Source organism: Doryrhamphus excisus, linkage group LG3, assembly GCF_037039965.1.
Source record: "Doryrhamphus excisus strain RoL-2023G ecotype Guam linkage group LG3, RoL_Dexc_Guam_v1.1, whole genome shotgun sequence".
NCBI lineage: Eukaryota > Metazoa > Chordata > Actinopteri > Syngnathiformes > Syngnathidae > Doryrhamphus > Doryrhamphus excisus.
The window spans coordinates 25,091,681-25,111,717 of NC_136359.1; the positions used below are offsets into that span (position 1 = coordinate 25,091,681).

General features: G+C 40.7%; 2 protein-coding genes across 2 annotated transcripts; one reads left to right on the forward strand and one right to left on the reverse strand.

Annotated features, from left to right (window-relative positions):
- Positions 1 to 303: 303 nt before the first annotated feature.
- Positions 304 to 8,390, forward strand: nelfb (negative elongation factor complex member B). Its single transcript, XM_058070423.2, has 13 exons — positions 304 to 537; positions 1,302 to 1,462; positions 1,544 to 1,643; positions 3,068 to 3,298; positions 3,383 to 3,568; positions 4,930 to 5,042; positions 5,104 to 5,206; positions 5,277 to 5,372; positions 5,445 to 5,587; positions 6,667 to 6,773; positions 7,438 to 7,579; positions 7,653 to 7,761; positions 7,906 to 8,390. Exons 1-13 carry the CDS (start codon positions 424 to 426, stop codon positions 8,062 to 8,064), a joined length of 1,764 nt encoding a protein of 587 aa, XP_057926406.2. The 5' UTR covers positions 304 to 423; the 3' UTR covers positions 8,065 to 8,390.
- Positions 8,391 to 9,719: 1,329 nt separating this feature from the next.
- oclnb (occludin b) lies at positions 9,720 to 19,630 on the reverse strand. Its single transcript, XM_058070376.2, has 9 exons — positions 19,491 to 19,630; positions 17,073 to 17,142; positions 16,015 to 16,708; positions 14,633 to 14,797; positions 11,730 to 11,836; positions 11,545 to 11,640; positions 11,177 to 11,348; positions 10,239 to 10,280; positions 9,720 to 10,159 (listed from the first exon to the last, which is right to left on the reverse strand). The coding sequence occupies exons 2-9, from the start codon at positions 17,123 to 17,125 to the stop codon at positions 10,061 to 10,063; spliced, it is 1,428 nt and encodes a 475-aa protein (XP_057926359.2). The 5' UTR covers positions 17,126 to 17,142; positions 19,491 to 19,630; the 3' UTR covers positions 9,720 to 10,060.
- Between the last annotated feature and the right edge of the window lie 407 nt (positions 19,631 to 20,037).

Below are 20,037 nucleotides of genomic sequence, written 5' to 3' on the forward strand. Positions count from 1 at the left end.
CAGAAAGTCTGTGTTTTCTTTTGGGGACTTCCGTATTAATACAGTGGGAAGGGGCACGTGATCATCATTTCCGGTAAGTGTTCAACGACAGTAATGGATTTGGGACATCAACTTCAATTACTAAAAAACTCACATAACACAAAATATTTTTAGCATAAACGAATGGTGCAATTTTGGTTTAATGTGAAGCAATTGCGGGATGAACTTTGATTGACCATGTAATAACTCAAAAGCAAAAAGAGCAAGTGTAGTCGATGTACCCACTCCGATACAGTAGATGGCGGTATGCGCCTATAAAGTCAAAGTTGCAACCCGCCATTAAACCACAAAGAAGACTACTGAAAAGATAATAAGGAGGAGGTGTAAGACAGGCTAGCTAGGTGTAGTTTATACTTGGTTATGTATCTGGAAATAGATGAATAAATGGAGACCAAAATGTTCGGCGGGCTTCCGGAGCTGGGGATCTCGAACGGCGAGGACCTTAAAGAGACTCTCACCAACTGCACAGAGCCACTGAAAGCTATTGACCAGTTCCAGGTATCGTCCACGTTTCACAACGCATCACTTTGTTAAAAGTGTCCCTTTAAGCATGTTTGGAAACTGCTGCAAAGCCCAAATGCCTCATATGTTAATGAAGTCTGAGCTAGCTAACTTTGGATGAGGATGCTAATTCTTCAGGTGTTGAATGTGCCATGTGTCATTTATCCATATCTGCAACGCACAGTTTCCTTGTTTATTGTTCTTATAAGTCGCTTGACGCCCTCTTGATTGAATATTTTTTCCCCTAAATCCCGTTTCTGTGTCGCAAATTGAGTACTTCCGCCAGAACACTTCATTAGCTGCAGGGTGCATCCCTTCCTTACAGGACTGCAATCTATTTGTGGTGATGGGATGTGTTTGCATTACTGTCCATGAGATTTGCTCATGTCATTTTTATGTAATTATACTTAATATGTGGCCTGGAAGTGCTTTTAGATGGGGCAAAAGTGGTGAATATGCAGTGATGGACACTTAGCAATGTGTACTTGAAGTGTAAGAAGTTCTAAAGTGTGCAAATGAAAAGACAGCCTTAGTTCTTTATGATTGTGCAAGTGCATACTCCTATTTATGGCAGCTCTAGGGACCCTGTACTTGAATTCTGTGTTATCCATCCCTATACTAGCCAAAAATGCCATAAACAAACAAACAAAAGGAGCAATAGGAGTAGTAGATGCTGGCACACAAGCCTAGTCGCACGTCCAGATGTACTATTACAATATATAGTGTAGATATACAATAATATGTCCATGTTATGATGGCAGATGGAAAATGGCATCCTTTTGCCAACTCTTCAGTCAGCTCTTCCTTTCCTGGACTTACACGGAACACCCCGACTGGAGTTCCACCAGTCTGTCTTTGATGAACTTCGGGAAAAGTTAATGGAGAGAGTAGCGACCATCGCTGAGGGCAAGGAGGACGACAGGTGAAATATTTCTGTGAAGGCTTTCCTGCCGGTGGGTACCAGTCCCAATGTGTGTGCTTTGCTCCGTCCACATTCTCCCAGATATGGCAAGCTGGAAGAGTTGCTGGAGAAAAGCTTTCCATTGGTCAAAATGCCATCCATTCAACCGGTGGTGATGCAGGTGCTGAAACATTTACCCAAGGCAAGTCTTCTTAACGCAGCATCTCACTCGCTTTTGGTCACAATAACCATCACCTTTCAGAATTACATTTTTTTCACCATGAACATTATGATGCTAATCTGTGTGTTTAATCTGTGTGTTGTCAGTGTGCTGTAATTCTTCATTCATGCACTACTTTCACTCACAAAGAGGACGTGTTTGAATCTGTTGATGAAAAAAACCCATCATACGCGTATATAGAGCTGCAACAATTGATGATTTAATTTATTATCCAATTAATGGACAACTATTTTGGTATGTCATTGATCCTTTTTTGATTTCAAAATGTAAGTACTGTATTTTTTTGGTTTTAGCGTCTTAAATGTGATCGATTCAATCCCAAATGACAACTTTTCAATTTTTTTTCTTTATTTTCTTTACTATTTATGCTATTAAAATTACATTATTTTTCCTCATATTTATTTATTTTTTATATATTTATGTATTTCTATGACTCTTAAAATTTTTACATTTTCTTGTTAGATTTCAACTCTTTTTCTCTCAATATTATATTATAGTTGTGTTAAAAAAAAATTCCATCCATTCATTCTTTTTCTATACCGCTTATCCTCATTAGGGTCCCAGCTGTCTTCGGGCGAGAGGCGGGGTACACCCTGGACTGGTGGCCAGCCAATCCCAGGGCACATATAGACAAACAACCATTCACACTCACATTCATACCTATGGACAATTTGGAGTGGCTAATTAACCTAGCATGTTTTTGGAATGTGGGAGGAAAACCCATTTAGCAAAAAAAAAAAAAATTGTTATTTATAGAATGTGCAGCGGGCCAATAAAAAAAGTTGTGGACCCCAACCCGCACTTTGGACACCCTTTCCCTAGATGGACCAAGGTGTGTTTTCATGGATGACTAAGAGAAAAATGTCATATTCTAACCAGAATAAAAAATGTAAGATTCTAAAAATAAAGTAATTATATTAAGAGGAAAAATTATGTAATTTTAGTAGCAAACAATAGAAATATTAATACATTCAATCCCAGACATTTTTCAAAAGATAACCCATTTTAGTACTGGACATTTTAGATGTTTTTCACTGATCTTTTTAAAAGCACACAAAATATTGTGTCCTATGGCATGGCACCTATCAGAACAAAGATTAGACTCCTGTCTTTGATAAAGACGGGAAAAAAGTGTTTTCCTACCTTTTTCTGTTCTTTAGTAATCATCCGTAGAACATAGGTACGTGACAGGAAAATATCAGTTGCTGACTAAAAAAGGGAGAAAAGCATCTTTTTGTGAAAAGATACATTTCAAGCATAACTGTGACACAAATATTTAGCTTTTGTGACCTCAACAACTACACCACAACATAAAGATCAAAACGTTATCAGTTGATTTAAGCATGGCTTTTTCCACAAATGTATACGTTGGTGGCCGCCTGCAGGTGCCTGAGAAGAAACTGAAGCTGGTGATGGCGGACAAGGAGCTGTACAAGGTGTGCGCCGTGGAGGTGAAACGGCAGATCTGGCAGGACAACCAGGCTCTATTCGGCGATGAGGTGTCGCCACTCCTGAAGCAATACATCGTGGACAAAGAAGCAGCTCTGTTCAGCAGCGACCTCTCCATTCTGCACAACTTCTTCAGCCCGTCTCCGAAAATGCGCCGCCAAGGGGAGGTGTGTGAAAATACAAACGCAAAGAACATCATCAACATCGGAGCCCAAACGTTCACGTTTTGTCACGGCCTTTGGTCCCGGTAGGTGGTCCTGAAGCTGACCCAGATGATAGGGAAGAACGTCAAGCTGTACGACATGGTGTTGCAGTTTTTGCGAACGCTGTTCCTGCGGACGAGGAACGTTCACTACTGCACTCTCAGAGCAGAGTTGCTCATGTCTCTTCACGACCTGGACATCAGTGAGATCTGTTCTGTGGACCCCTGCCACAAGGTATGAAGACATCACATGACACTAATGGAGGCGTGATGGTCCAGGTGTATTTTACTATTTTAATGGGATATTTCAGTACCCTGAACTTCTACATTGGTTTTGAAGGCTTTTAGAGCACTCGTGAAAAAACACCTCTATATACAGTACACCCCTACCACCAATATAGTAGACGTAAGAACATCAAATAAGACGTACATAAGATTGATGCTCTGCATCAGAGAGCTGACAGGAAGTGACGTCGGGAGTTCAGAGCTGAGTTTTCCCACAACAGTCGCCACATTTCTCTTTCCGAAAGCAATGGTATCCATGGAAAGGAATATTCCAATGGCGTGTCTCCATGCGGCGCTATAATCAACCAGAATAGTCAACGGGGCATGCCCAGTAAAGCGTAAACACCAACATCACATGATACCGACTTCCTGGAGTTGTTCTTCCACTTGTTGGAATAACTCCGTATTGCCAGTTTTTCCTTCGTCCGGTCTTGAAATTGAGTTTGAATCAAAAACAAACTTTCCTTAGCAGTCCAGTGCCGATTGCTGGCCTCCATTTTTTTAAAACGGAAGAACGCGTGGAGCTGCGTGTTACGTCATATCTCAGCATTGGCTGAAAGAACGCACCCGGGAACAGGAAAAGATAAAGTTCAATCTTGCTAATATTTGATAATGAAGCTGGCCACATGTTTTATATAGATATGTATTTTCTTTTGGAATAAAAGTGGACTTGTGAATGGCGTATAGAAGGGTTTAGATTCTGTTCCACAGATGGCGCTAATGCACACCAAAGCTGCTTGCCAACCGCCAATAAACAACAGAAGAAGAAGAAGAACGCAGTCTGACAACTTTCCGTTTGAGCGGGTACAAGATACCTCAATCGGATTGGGGAAAGGAATATTCCACCCCTGGGAATCCCATTATATATTCATTGGGATTGGCACTTTTCTTTGGGAATGAGGTGTATACAAAGGTTACATTCTTTCCGTTGGAGCAAATAACCCCAATGGAATTGGAATATTTGGCTCCATGTATACGTGGCTAGGGAGTCAAGTCTGGTGCTTGTGTGTCTCACCCAACATTACAGTAACATTACTGACACCTAGTGACCGGTGTAGAATACTACATATCACCACAATATCTTATTGCCTTATATTTGTGATTTACTTCATTTTTTTAATGCTTAAAAATGCTTCATAAAATGCACAAAATTCTACACATAAAGTGACGAGGGATTACTGTACTGTACTGTACTGTACGTACCAAAGCATGGTGATGGGCTACCACTACACACCTTCTCGATAGTGGAATTCCCCATTTGGCATTGATCCTGTTGGAAGTCACAGTATGTGTACTTTGGGAATGTTGCAGTTCACATGGTGCTTAGATGCCTGCATCAGAGAGAAGTTTGTGGACGGCAAGCGGGCCAGAGAGCTGCAGGGTTTCCTCGATGGCGTCAAGAAAGGACAAGAGCAAGTTCTCGGGTAAGACGAGCTGGAGCTCGACTCATCTTGGAGCAAGCGAATAACTGAAACTGGTTTTCAGGGACCTGTCCATGATCCTTTGTGATCCGTTTGCTTCCAACACGCTGGTGCTGAGCATCATGAGGAACCTGCAAGAGCTTCTGAGCCAGGATGCTTTACCCAGGGTGGGTAAGGTGTTCTACGCTTAGTATAGCAACAGTTGAATGTTGTCCTCTTTGTTTTTTTTGGTACCAGGACAGTCCTGATCTGATGCTGCTTCTGAGGATGCTGTCACTCGGTCAAGGAGCATGGGATATGATTGACAGCCAAGTGTTCAAAGAACCTCGCCTGGTACGTCACTTGTACTTCATGAAGCTGTATCATTCAAAGCAGACTGATGTTTTTCTTTTGTTCATGTCTCAGGATTTGGAGTTAATGACTCGCTTCCTACCCGCCATGATGTCGGTGGTTGTGGACGACCACACGTTTAGCGTGGAGCAGAAGCTTCCCAGCGATGAGAAGAGCTCGCTCTCTTATCCCAGCGCCTTGCCAGATGCCTTCATGAGGTGGAAGACACAATGCAGTCGCTCTTCAAGTCAAACACAACCGATCACCATCCATTCGCACGCTGGCACATTTTTTTGGTCAAAAGATAATTTGTCAGAAAATATGGATGATTTATTTTCATATGGACAACACAACGCCCCGGTTGGAAATAACTTGTATAGAAATAATAATTTTCTGCAGTGGTACAGAAAATTCACCCTTCGGTTTGATTTGATACTTTACTGGTACAGTTTGATTTAAAAAAAAAAAAAAACGATGGGGGGGGCACTATGAATTCAGTTGACAAGACGAGACAATACACAAGATTGGGTCTAGATTTGAACATTACTGTTAAGAAAAAACATGCAAATATATATGACCACGTATTGTTATAATATAGACATATGTTTATATTTATTCTATGGCACTGTGGGTATCCTTGTGGCCCCGCCTCCACTCACTGAGTATATATACACATATATATGTGTATATGTATATATGTGTATATATACATATGTGTGTGTGTATATGTATATATGTGTATATATACATATGTGTGTGTATATATATATATATATACACATACATATATTTGTATGTATGTACATATGTGTATATATATATCCATGTGTGTGTATGTACATATATATATAGACACGTATATGTATAACCATAATAAAAGTAATAATAAGTATTTAAAACAATAAATGCATAAAAATAGCTCAGATACACACACACACACACCGTGGACATCCCTAGGTGGGGCGTCCGGGGCGTTATAGGGCAGGGGACCCAGGGGTCCCAGATCCACAACCAGACCCCAAGCCGAAGGAGACACGGACCGCCAAGGAATAGCACCCCAGCCCCCCCTCGGGGCTACAGCAGTGAGGCAGACAAAGGAGCGGGCGAGGGGGGGGTGCCCCCCTGCACATGAGGCAAAAGGGCTCACTCTGTTCAGGCCATTGTTCGATGGCACAATGTTATTTCCCAAATCAATGTACGTCATGTTCAAAGCCATCATGTGTTTTTTTAAGAGATCACATGACTGCTGTGGAAATGTTCTACCTTGTTCATCACATTTGTGGCGACTCCTCCTCAGGTACTTGCAGGAGAACAGGGTGGCATGTGAAATGGGCCTCTATTATGTTCTTCACATCGCCAAGCTGAGGAACAAGAACGCCTTCCAGAGGTTGCTACCTGCCCTGGGTGAGAACCCAACGTCACTTTTACTCTTGCCTTTCCGACTCATTTGGTCTTGTTGACGAGTAAGAAGCTCAAGCTAGAAGCTACAGCTTCTCAATGTCCTAGCTGTGTTTGTTTTGGTAAGTAACGGGACAAAGTGCTTGGCTGTGTCCTATCCACTTATATATTATCTAAAGTTATATAATATAAGTTATATATTATATTATATTGTGCCAAAATTGCCTGAACTCAATAAATGCGGACCTACGTTGCCATTTTAAAGGAGACATTTTCAAAAGCTAAATTGCGGCTTACAACCCCTGGAGCAGCAGAATTAGGAAGTGGGCTTCGGCAGCTCTCCGGAAGTCCTCGGGAGTGTTTGGGCGTGTGTCCAATCGCAGCGGAGTGGGCCCGGCAGACCGTTTGTGAGAGAGGCAGGAAATCTATGGAAATACTGCAGGGAGAGGCGTAGAGTCTGGAAGTTCTAGAAAGCTCACGTCCCCTTTTAAGTGCAGCGTTTTGCTTGTCAAAACAATATGCGTTCTAAAGCGCCAATGTGGGCTACTGCTGCAAGGTTGTTTTTTTTGCTCCAACCACTAAAATATCCTACTTTGTGTGAACGCAGCATGCCAGGAACCAGTTCCCCACCATAAACGAGGGCTGATGTCTTTATCTGCTTTCCCCTCAGTGGACACGTACAATGACATGGCCTTCGGGGACATTTTCCTGCACCTACTTACCGGGCACCTTACTCTGCTTTCCGATGAGTTCGGAGGGGAAGAATTCTGTTCCGTCGTCTTTGATGGCTTCCTCCTGACTTCCTTTTCCAGGTTTGCTCCTTGTGCAGGATGATAGAACTCTAGAATCTACCAGCCTGTAAAATAACGGGCGTGTATTTTCCAGTAAGGAGAACGTCCACAGACACACCCTCCGCATGCTGCTGCATCTCCACCACAAAGTCTTGCCATCATGCATGGAAACCTTGATGAAAACTCTGGAACCTCCGAAGCAGGTTAGCCTCTCTTTTGATTCAATACGTTTCTCAAAGATGGCCGACAATGTATTTGCGGTGGTGCTGAATTGTCTAAACATGATGTTCCTTGGTTAGAAACGCGCTCTAGCGATGATTGACGGTATTTACTCATGCGGCTTGCAGAGCAGCGAGCCGGTGAAGGAGCTGCACAGCCAGCTGGCGGAGAAGCTGGAGGCGCAGAAGAAGAGTCCACCCGCGCCGGAGGAAGCTCCATCCCTGGATCTCAGCCTACATCCCGTCAACGTGCCCACCACAGCTTCCACCCCGACTAAAACACTTTGAGACACGAGCGACACGGCAACGCTAACCGGCGACTCCGCTTTCTGCCGCTTCTCGTCACTTGGCTGTATTTTTATTCCAACCTTTTGTATGCGTGTGTAGTACACACAGTCCTTGTATTATGACAAATACATAGTAGTTTTTTTTTTTCGGCTTTGACTTTGGAAAACAGTGATGGACATTTTTTCGAGTAAATATCATGTTGACGTGGTCCATCCTGGACCTAACTGATGAATCAAAACGGCACCCTTCAGATCAACGGACAAAGAAAATAATCATTGCAGCCCCACTTCCTGTCCCTCCCTCCCACCCTTTCTGTCTTACTTTGTCTTTTTATACTCTATTTTATATGTATACATCATGTGTACAGTCTGACTGACTTACGGGTGGGGGGGGGGGGGGGGGTGTTTGGTTTTGTGGAATGTTTGTCACACTTTCAGATCGTCAAACTAATTAAAATATCAGCCAGTGACAACACAGCCGAACACAAAATCATCTTTTCAAATGTAACTTTTAATAATTAAAGCTATGGATGTTCCCATCAGGATTTCATGCGAAATTGAGATCTAGGTATCATCCTACTTTGTGTTAGCTGCTACGATAACAATATTGCTGTAGCTTGGTTAATATACAAGTCAGTTATGTAAATGGAACACTGTTAGCATTTTTTTTTGTGGGGGTTAAAGCATCAAAATATGTATTTCTCATGACATCCGTTGTTAACTAGCTCATATTAACTTGTTTTCTCACACTATAATGCACATATGTTTGGAATGTTTTCTCCCTTAAAGGGGACCCATTATGCTAATTCTTCCGCCATTTATATTGAGTTATGCTCTCCTATAGAGCAGCTACACACAATAACCCACACATGCCCACTCCGCTGTGATTGGTCACACACCCAAAGTGCTTCCTAACTATGAACCATATAAGGAAGTTCGTCTCTCTGCGACATCACAAAGGGGCAGTTTTACCACGCCTTCTGAAACCGAGCATTTTGAGCCATCAAAACTTCTTTCAAAACTCACTTCCAAATGTGCAAACCTCATTATCGGAAACTTTGGCATCGCTAACACGAGAATAAAACACTACATTTATAGGTCAGAAAAGTGGAAAAAGCATAATAGGTCCCCTTTTCATGGAAAGTTTCATTTAAAATCTGCATTTTGTTTTATCACTGACTAATATTTAAATTAGTTTGATCTGAAAAAAATAGAACAAATTAGGAAGGAGGCAAATACTACACTACTGTGTATGTTAATGTGGAATTAATGTACAGGTGCCCACTTGGACTCAACTCCAGGAAGACGGAGGACCTCCTGTATTTGAATGCCAAATAATTGGGTGGCTTTTGTGTTCTCTGTCAGTGGAGTCAGTGGTGCAAGAAGTATGAAAATCAGTGACTGGAAAAAAATTCTCAATGGTCAAAAAAGTTGTGGTTAGAAGTAAAAGTATTACCTTAACTCTGACTGCTGTCATTTCTTCTAGAACAACCTAAGAGTACATTTATTATACATTTAAAACCAGATCTCCAAGCACTTGACCCTGCTCTTTCTCCCTCACCCTGCCACTCCCACCCGGTTTCGGGCGTGCTTCCTCACCATTAGAAAGTAAGGTATAAAATGCCGTTATAAAAAAATATATACAAGGTATAAAAATGCAATATGTCCAGAGGAATGCATTTTATTTAAATGTACATAAAAATAAACATTCACATGTAAACCAAATATTGTCTGCAAATTTACAATATATTTCAAAGACGTCATTTACAGTACAGCAAAATCATAAAATATACATTTAATTAGTGTATGTATATAACATTTTAAAGTTGTTCTTTGTTGAGGAATTAGAATTGACTCAACTGTGAGGAAAAAAAAACGTACAAACACCTCAAATGCTCCCTTCACTTTATAAAAATATATTAAGGGATGTGGAGAAAAAAACAAAAACAACCAAAATGTTTTTTTTTCACTTCATGCTTAAATGCTGTAGATTCAATTCAAGGCCGATGGTCGTAGTCACTGATCATCTTTTTGATGTGCGAAAGCTTGGACCTGAGATTTCGGCATCGTCTCTTATTGATCTGGTAGTCTGGACTCTAAAATGGAGAGAAAAGGGCCAACAATCAAAAACAAAGTAGCAAAAAAATTTTATTTTGACTTTTTACTTTCACTTACTTTCTTCACGTTCTTCAGAGAGACGTATTCGTCCATGGCGTCCTGAACAGAAAACACCAATTCATCTCAACTTTTCAATGGGTTTGTTTTCAAAAGGGAAGTGTGACTCAGGCGATTGGTTGGATTTTTGGATAGTTCATTTGTCACCCCCCCCCCTTCCCCCCTACATTTGCCACCCCCTTCCCCCTGCATTTGCCACCCCCTACCCCCTACATTTGCCACCCCCTACTGATGGAAAGCTGTTGACTGAAACAGTCTGCGTGTGTCTCAGGAGGTAGAGTGGTTATTGCCCAATCCAGTGGTTGCTGGTTCCATCATCAGTCCCACAGTAATTATTCACCTCACTTACATATTTCAACATTAAGTCTCAATTTTTACTTTACAATATTTCAAATTGTCAGACTTAAAACAAATTAAAGTGAAAAATCATTTTACATTACCATAAAATCCCACTTCCTCCATGGGGTGACATGGCTCAGGTGGTAGTGTAGTGGTTCAACATTATCATACATTTCAACAATTAGTCACCATTTTTGTCCAATAATCACACAAACTATTCCAACATCAAAATGTTCAGCTCAATCTATCAGGACTTTTCTACAAAATTCCACAATTCCATAATACAATATTCTTGTGACGGAATGTTGTTGTGGGGTCTTTTGTGACCTCGCCGATGAGTTGCTGTTGCACTCTTGGGGTTATTTTGTTTCGTTGGCCATTTGTGGATAATGGCTCTCACTGTGGTTTGCTAGAGTCCCAAAGCTTCAGGAATGGCTTTATAGCCTTTTCCAGTCTGTAGTTGTGCATTTTGTGTTCAGTTGTGTTGTCATTGACGAATATTTACGAATATTTACGAATATTATTTGAAATGAAACATGTAAATTTGACAAAAAATGTTTCATCGCACTGTAAAAAAAAAAAGGCTGTACTTGACTTACCAGAAACTGCGAACTTCCCTCAGGATGTTTGTCCAGCTCTCCATCCAGATACGCGAGACGTTGGTTTATGGAGTCCAGGTCAGCCTGAATTCTTTTGTACTCATGGTAGTCCCGGTCAAACTCTTGTTTGTAGGCCAGACGCTCCTCTTCATCCACAATGGAGGGAAACAACCTGCAGAGACAAATAGAAAGATGGAACTTTCATCTGAAAGTAACGTGTGCTATGAACTCCTCATCAGTATCCTGGTCTGGGTAATATGGCTAATATGGCTAATATGGCTAATATGGCTAATATGGCTAATATGGCTAATATGGCTAATATGGCTAATATGGCTAATATGGCTAATATGGGACATTACAGTACTTACTTGCTAAAGTTCTCCTCCTCAAGTTCATCTGCTGAGTCAGCACCAGTGTCAAAATCCTTCAGTCTGACCACGCCGTCCACAGAAACATCCGAACCCCTGCAATACGAGCCACATCTTTAATTGTGGAAGGAACACCAGTGGACACCATGAAGACATCTTCTTCCTTCTCCAGCTCCATGTCTTACCCTGGTATGTAAATGGGCTTGTTGTGGTCACCGTAACCCTGAGGTGCCCCCACCTGATCGTTGTAGTCATTCAGCAGCGTCTCTGGCTCGCCGGACACCTTGTTCACCTGGAGAATGTCAGGTAGTTTCACTTTCATTTTTCTTTTTCAAAAAAAAAGGAGCTGGTTTTGGTTGGCCAGGACCTTGTTTTGAATAGAACATATTGACTTTACAGTAAGCTAGTCACTTAGTCAGAAAAACCTAAACTGAAACTGAGCCACGTTGTTAATACTCATCAAAGAAACTCTTAATGACAGGAGCTCTGATGTTTTGAAGTACTGACTGCAAAAAAACGCTAGTCAATGATCTATATGTTGAGAGAGCTCTGCTGGTTTTAGGGACAAAATTCTAACACTTATAAAATATATATTAAAAATAAATCACGCCGTTTTGTGGATGAACTTGGCCAGTTATTAGTGAAGAAATAATCATTTTTCACATATAAAAATACAAAGAAAAGGCATTCAGAAGGCGCATCCAAGGATGTGATGCTATGTAGTATGCTAAGCTGGTCGCCAGGTGTCAGTAATATTACATGAGACACACAAGCAGCAGACCTGATGGCCAAAACAACAGGCTTTTCTTGCAGGTTTGAATGAACGCAGGCTACTGTTGTAGAGATAAAAGTCAACTCTGAACGAGCGATTTATGTGATTTATGATTTTGTGTTTATGGACACATTTATAGCAAGACACGACAAGCACAGTCTTATTTATGTCTTATATGTCCTATTTTCTATCCTCGTATTATGGCCACTATATTTGGTAAGTGTGCAAAAATGGGTCTTGTGTGCTGTAAGTATGCAAAAACTCAATTTATAAATAAGGAGTCCTACTTAGGCTCACTAACATCACACATCTTTCAAATCAATGATTTGTATTTCATGTGGAGTATATAGTAGTATATAATTTGACTTGAAATGTTTCTTATGGGTTCAAACGTTTCCATTAGCTTGAGGCCCCCCCCCACACACGTTATTGTTTTCGTTCCAGAAGGTAGACACTAGGTAGTAAAAGCGGTTTTGCAAGTCAGACTGGTTGGTCTACTCCCAGCATGCCTGAATAGTACCGTATCAACAAGGAGCTGAAGATATTATCATCCGTGACAGAAACTGCAAAGCCATTTTTTCTGTACTCCAAAACGCAGCAGGAATGACACGGCAGTAAATACATTCAGAAAGTTCTTCTTCTGCGGCGTCACGCGTGCCTTGGAGCAACATCCATTCCCAAAGAACACACGCTTATATTTGTACGGATGTTGTGTGACATCACACGTCTCTTCATTGACCACACCCAGAAACTTCACATGAAACTCTTCCCCCCCGAGGTCAGTGTTTGGCACATATATGTCAAGGCATGTCCCACACACAACACGCCTAAAGCACGATTAGCCAACGCTTCACTCAATCAAGGAAATCACCAAAAAGTCTCCTAAAATAACATTTGATTAACATTTGGGCTGACTAGGAAATGTTTGGAATGTCGATCAGACGACAAAGAAAAAAAAAAAAACCTCAGATGACATTGTTTCAATTGTTCTATGACCTCCACCAAGGAAAGTCACGTCCTCTTCCACCTTTCATGTTTTCATTCATTGGCTATTTTTATACAGCATAAGATGACAACAGAAGTGAATTCAGGATACGTTTCATATAAAACAGGGGATTCCAAAGTTTTCCAGCAATTGCCAAATACTGATGGTAGTAATGGTAATAATATTATTACCTAAAAAATTCTCTTTAAAATATGACGTCTTTCACATAATATTTTTACATTATTCTCATAGAATTACATCCGTTTTCTCAATTTCTTACAATTTACAACTATTTCAACTCTGTGCTTCTAAAACTTCTTCTTGCCCCATTATTCCTTTATTCCCATAAATTCCCATTTTCCCCATCATCTCCCTGTGTGGTCACCCTCACCCTCACTTTCTTGTTCCATTTTCAGTACCAACAAAAATCCCTGCTCTAGATCCCTCTCAATGCTTCCAACGCAAGGGTAAACTACACGCAATATGTTGGAAAATAAAGGAAAGGTAAATAATATAAATAATAAAATGATATATGTATCACAACAGACACCTAACAAACACTAACTTCCATAACAAACACTAACTTCCATCACAAATTTGGGATAAACTGACAAGTCGGGCATCTAAAAATGGCGAGACTGCTAAATTATTGTCAAAAAATGTACTTTCATATGCCAGTAAAGCATATTTGCTGAAATATTGTGCCTTTTGCAGTTAAGGTTATAGAAAACACACGCTGATGCAATGTTATTGAAAAAAATTAATCGCAAAACATCGTAACATTTCACGCAAAATCTGCAAAATGATGCATTTGAGGACACAACAATAAAAAAAAAAATTCAAAAACAACGTGTCAAATCCATGCAGGACTGATTGAGCTTGAGACTGTACATGTTGTCCGCAGCCCTCTGGCAAGGTTTTATGCTGAATCATCCTTGTTGCTGTAAAGTTGTTTCATCAGCAAACTGGCTGGTGTTATCATGCACATCTTGACAGACAAATGTGTCCTTTCCAAACCCTGGATTTGGAAACACCTGGATTCACAACAGGTGAACGCCAGTCAAGCTGCAGAAACTGTTAGCCACAAACGGGACTCTGTGAAACTTGAGTTTCATTGAGCACCCGTGAGTTGGTGAACCTTGAGTCTTCGTCAAGCACCTCTAAGTCACACCTGTGAGTCACACATCATTTAGCTAGGCTAGTGGTAGCAGGGTCCAGTAAGTGAACAAATTACTGGAGACGAGTACCCGTGAGTCCATATTCATCCAAAAAAGTCGTTCCCGACATGCCGCATGTAAGTCCCAGTCCTACAGGACAACAGACTGACTCACCCACTCTCCAACGCTGTGATGTAGACCATCGCTGACCACCTTCACATCCTCCCACAGAATACGGTCTCGACCCCAGCGCCTAATGCTGGAGCGAGTCTTGGCCGCAAACACCAGCAGAATGATGAGAGCCACAAACACCAGGAAGCCCAGGACAATTGCGATGGCCTGCAGAAAAAGGAAGACATCGTTTAAATATTCCGCCAACATCAAGCAACCAAGCAACCAAGTGTTCATTTTTCTTCACTATTCGCCACATATTTTTCAGTAAATGTTAAATATAACTGTGATGATTGTTTCATAGCTTCCATTTATGGAAAGTTCTTGAAGCATCTTGAGGTTTGCGGTTGTGCTGAACTTGCTAGGCCGGTCTGGACTTGACATCTTGGCAGTTGAGTGAAAGTACAATAAAAAATGTTAGGTCTTTTTAATATCTTTTTCTAGACATACAGGTACTGTATATACTGTATGTCTTTGTTACATATTTTACCGACGCCCTTCCGTTTTAAACTCTGCCATATATATATATATATATATATACATATATATTCTTGTGTAATACCAGAATTGCCCTTATTTTCAAATGCAAATGACAGGGTATACCCATAAATCCTTGGATGTCACCATGGTGATACCATCCCTTTAACAATGAAGAGGGCGTCCTATGACATGACTTATTGAATCAATAAATAGTACCGAAAGTCATCTCAGTTCGAGGATGAATGGTGGGATAGGTTTTGTCTGTGCAGACTGCATTTGGAGGCAAAAACAACATGAAGTCTAGGGGCGAAAAATCAGTGTCGCAAAATGTCTCAGTCCGTCCAACTTTTGTTGGCTCAGATGTTTTCAGGCTCATCTCTGCTCTTTTTGACAAAAACTAAAGGAAGTGGCTTCTAGAGGGGGTTCTAAATGTACCCACAATCCTTTCATGTTTTTGTCTTTATGCTTCACTGATTTTTTTTCATCTCGTTTTGGGATTTCCCACTTTGTTCGGCAGTCCTTGAACACACTTTAGTTTGTTTGGCTACAGAAGCTCTAGCTAGGACGGTCGTGGATCATTTTACATTCATTAGTGATGACTACTTTGTATACTTGACATGTTTTTAAAAGTGTGTGAGGCATATTATGGGCTTAATCTGAGTTTTTGTTCTGAGTGAACAATGGCAATTGAAGAGAGACTCTAATAATTACAACAGGAACTTTTATTGCAAATGTTGATCCCAATGTCAAGGTCAAGTTGGCAGGAGGGCTTGGCGGGCAAGGAGTGAACCATGTGCTATAAATGTTAATTTATTTTATAATTTTTATTTTAATAATTGACTTTTTTTGCCAGTAGCGCTATTACCACTCTTTTATATTGCATTAAAAATGATTTGTTATCTTACCTCTTGGGGTTCCACCACACAGTAATGGTATAGGTACTGGTTGATGAAGATACCCTGAGCTTGGTTCTGGTTCTGGTACTGGGCACACAGCTGGCGGATCTGGTTGTAGTAAATGGACCCCGAGGACTGTGCAGTTGGGTTGACTGCCACCAGGTACACGATGGTCGCAATGATCATCAGAAAGGCCAAGATGGCGCAGATGATGATTGTTGCCAGGTAGAACTTTGACGAGTGGGCAGCGCTTTGTCTTGACACCACCAGCACAAAAATGATGAGCACTGCGATGAAGGTGATGGCGGCAATGGCAATGATGAAGCCTTTGCCGGCTTTCGGATCCAGCTGAGTTCCGTAGCCGTAGCCGCCAGAGAAGGAACTGCCACCTCCAAAAGAGCCGCTTCCAAAGCCGCCCCCGAAGTTGCCGCCGAATCCGCCGCCAAATCCGCCGCCACCAAATGAGCCGAAACCTGGCACCAGGCCGCCGCTACCACCGCCCAGACCTAAGGTGTTGACGTCATAGTCCCAGGCAAGCGTGGAGGCCACGCAGGCAAACACTGCCACGCACATGATGATGATCAAGATACAAAGTATCTTCATTACACCGGGCGGTGAACTCCAGCGATAGAAGTGAAGCATCTTGTCTCCTGGGTGGTAGGAAAAGACGGGGTTGGACGTGTGCTCGCTATGCCTGTGTCGGCTGCAACAAAAGACAAAAGCCAGAAGAATGTGTGTTTTAGGAGAATCCAGTGTTAGGGTGGAAAATGGCTAAATACATGTTTTGACAGCTATGCAACTGCAATATGTTGAAGTTTTCGTATGCCCTGCTTTTGGTAGGATTGCTTTTTTTCAACAAATTATTACCAAAACGATGTCTTGATGTTTGTGTGCCAAACAAACAAACAAAGCATCCACACTTTGGTGACTCAGCCGCTGTGAAGAATGGTTTGTTTAGAGTTCGGACAGTACGGACAGATTCCGGCCAGGGCTCAATCCAATTGATTGAATTTACAAAACACGTAGGTACATGGGGAAACACGGTATGTAAAAAAAAACACACTCACTGTTTGTTGCCACTGGGCTGGTATGGTGGAATGCTGCTTTTATCACCTGGCATTGTGACGTCCACTTATTCTGCAACAAAATGACGCAACCATTTACTCAAAAATTATGTACATTTAACACATAAGAAGCCAGAGCAATTTAAAGCCAAATGATGGGACATAGAAGACATGATTGATGTTTTTTTTATATTGTTCATGCTAAATGTATTCTTAACTTCACACCATTTGTGTAGCAAAACATTCTTTGAATATCATAGAATTTAGTTTATTATTAACAAGCACATGTCATGTTCTGCATGACAGTTTGTTTTTTCTTCGATTCCTTTTGTTTTCGTCTGTTCCTCTTTGGACTGAATGCTTCACCTTTACTCTGGTTAGAGAGAGCTGCGACATACACCTACATATGATTTGGAAGTAGGGTTCTATTCAATTCAGATGAGGCTTCTGCTATTTCCTGGTTCATTATGTGTCCTTGGACTACCCGTGTGTTTGATCTGGTCCGCTGTTTTCCCGGTACTTTGGCACTCTGGTAATTTGGTTCCAAATCCAGCCATAACAACATTTTCACATAGTAAGATTTCTTATATATAAATGGAATATTTTCCCAGTTATGGCATATAAAATGTGTTTACAACCTTCTAAATATGTTGTGTAATGTTATTAGAGCCCTCCGGGCATGGAATAAAACCACATGGTCACTTTTACACTCTTATTACCATTCATACTCTTAGCCATTTAGAATATATATAAAAACGATGCTCGTGGTGCGTGGCGGACAGGAAGTGACGTCGGGGGTTCAGAGTTGTGGTTGTGGTTGTTGTGGTTATGGCCGCAATAAAACAACACAATTTGAAACAACACAAATCTCGTATTTGTCTTTTAGTTCATTTAGCCATGTTTACGCTTGAAAATGCTTAATTTAAGCAAATAATAGTATATGTAATTTGTTTAAATATGGTAAAAAAAATATTAATTAAATTTGGTCTTACTAATAATAGGCTAACAGCACGATTTATTAATTCAATGGGCTTTCACTTGTAGAGCGCTTTTCCACTTCGAAGGTACTCCAAGGACTTTGACACTGTTAGCACATTTAACTCCTGATGACACAGCATCGGGAGCAACTGGGGATCCGGTATCTTGCCCAAGGATACTTCGACACGATCATGGGAGGAAGATTGGGAGATGACCACTCTACCACCGCAGCCATTAATATGTTTGAAAAACCATGACCAGCAAAAACACTGGTCAAAGATGACCTAGATGACAGCAACAATGCCGTTTTTAAAGATATCGTTAAAGACAAAGTAATCACTCGCCCCTTTGCAGTTTCACTCTATTAATAAATCATGCTATTTTGTGGTTGAATACGGCCTATTGTTAGTCCATTAATGTATTTTTTGAAGTAAAATACAAATATTAGGCATTCTGAAGATGCATTCAAACACATTGTAATGATACGTAGTATTCTCTACTGGTCACTAGGTGTCACTTGGGCTTTTATCACATCTTGGAATGATCTCACAAGAGGCACAATAATCCCTGACGCAGGCTAATGTTGCAGTCGTAACCCACACCAAGCTAAACGTCAACTATGAAACCATGACATCACTTCCTGTCATTCAGCACCGGAACACATTTACAGCAACACGCTCGAGCACAAGTCGTATTTAACTTAAATGTCGTATTTCCTCTTATTAGGTATGTCTACCATATTGGGTAATAGGAGTGTAAAGGTGACAATAGGAGTCTTTCTTATCTCTAATATTAAAAAAAAAAAACATGTTGGAGGTCATAAGCAAGTTTTCTTTGCTCTGACTACAAAAATATTCCATTTATAAATAATGAATCCGACTTTGCAGAAATTTCTCAGCTTTCAGTTATAACATTAAACCTTTTTTTTCTTCCTCAAAACATCTCACAACCTGTATTTTCTCTAAAATGACCTTTCAAAATGTCCTAATGTGGACCATGTTGACCAAACATTGCTTCTTCCTACTTCTTGGACGTGTTGAATTGTATGAGTGTAAACGTGTGATGTTATGACTGGCTATTTTGTGTCATGTTGTAAATATGCTGGCACAATCAATAGTTTTTATTTTAACAAAAGATTAGCTGCAAAATAATAAAGAAAGGCTAAGAGGCACAGCTAGAAATGTAAGCTAATGTAATGTAAGCTAACTCAACATGGGTGGTGGAAACATTAATACACCCAAAAAGTGAGAATAAATCCAGGAAACTAATTAACTAAAATTACTAATGGCACAGCAGGAAGAGTAGCAAGAGTTCAAAGCGAAACAGAAGTCTTAACAGAAAGGAACATTCAAAATCTAGAGACATTCACCATATGATATGTTTAGATACATTAGCACACAGCTTAAGTACATAACGTACATAACTTGGGATTTTAAAACCTACCTTTTGACGAGGGACCAGAAGATGATACCTGTGTTCTTCAGCAGGTAGAAGTGAGACTACCAAGGTGTGTGCTCATCACACCTGCTCCTCCTCAGTCTTACTGGACTAACCTGTTTTACTCCCTGTTTCCGACACACAACACACAGCTCTCACTGTTTCAAAACAACATGGCTGCCGTGTGTATTTCATCAATACCTCGCTCAAGTTCTCACTTTTCTGGTGTTGCACAACAAATGATATGTCCATTCCACTAACGCTTAATACTTCAAAAGTGTTTTTATATGTCCTATACAGCTAAGTGATGTATAGGGACCATTTGGTGGTGGTTTTAATGTGGCCAGTCATGGATATGGCCGCCCCAAAATGGCAGTTGGCCGTTAGCTAGCTCATTTCCAAAAGCTTATTTCTTGCCATAGAAGCTTATTTTAAAATCGTTTCACAATTGTAATGCCTTAATAGGGTGCCAAGTACTACAATTCAACTCTTTGCACAATATTTCCTCAATTAATTAATAGAAAAAAACAAGCTAGGAATCTATCCTAGACTA

Excerpts from the sequence above, each read along its gene's own strand:
- nelfb (XM_058070423.2), top strand. The coding sequence starts at position 424 with ATGGAGACCAAAATGTTCGGCGGGCTTCCGGAGCTGGGGATCTCGAAC. Across the intron at positions 1,463-1,543 it reads GAGGGCAAGGAGGACGACAG|ATATGGCAAGCTGGAAGAGT; the intron begins GTGAAATATTTC and ends ACATTCTCCCAG. Across the intron at positions 3,299-3,382 it reads AAATGCGCCGCCAAGGGGAG|GTGGTCCTGAAGCTGACCCA; the intron begins GTGTGTGAAAAT and ends TGGTCCCGGTAG.
- oclnb (XM_058070376.2), bottom strand. The coding sequence starts at position 17,125 with ATGCCAGGTGATAAAAGCAGCATTCCACCATACCAGCCCAGTGGCAAC. Across the intron at positions 11,641-11,729 it reads AAGCCCATTTACATACCAGG|GGGTTCGGATGTTTCTGTGG; the intron begins GTAAGACATGGA and ends CTCGTATTGCAG. Across the intron at positions 10,160-10,238 it reads CTCTGAAGAACGTGAAGAAA|AGTCCAGACTACCAGATCAA; the intron begins GTAAGTGAAAGT and ends TCTCCATTTTAG.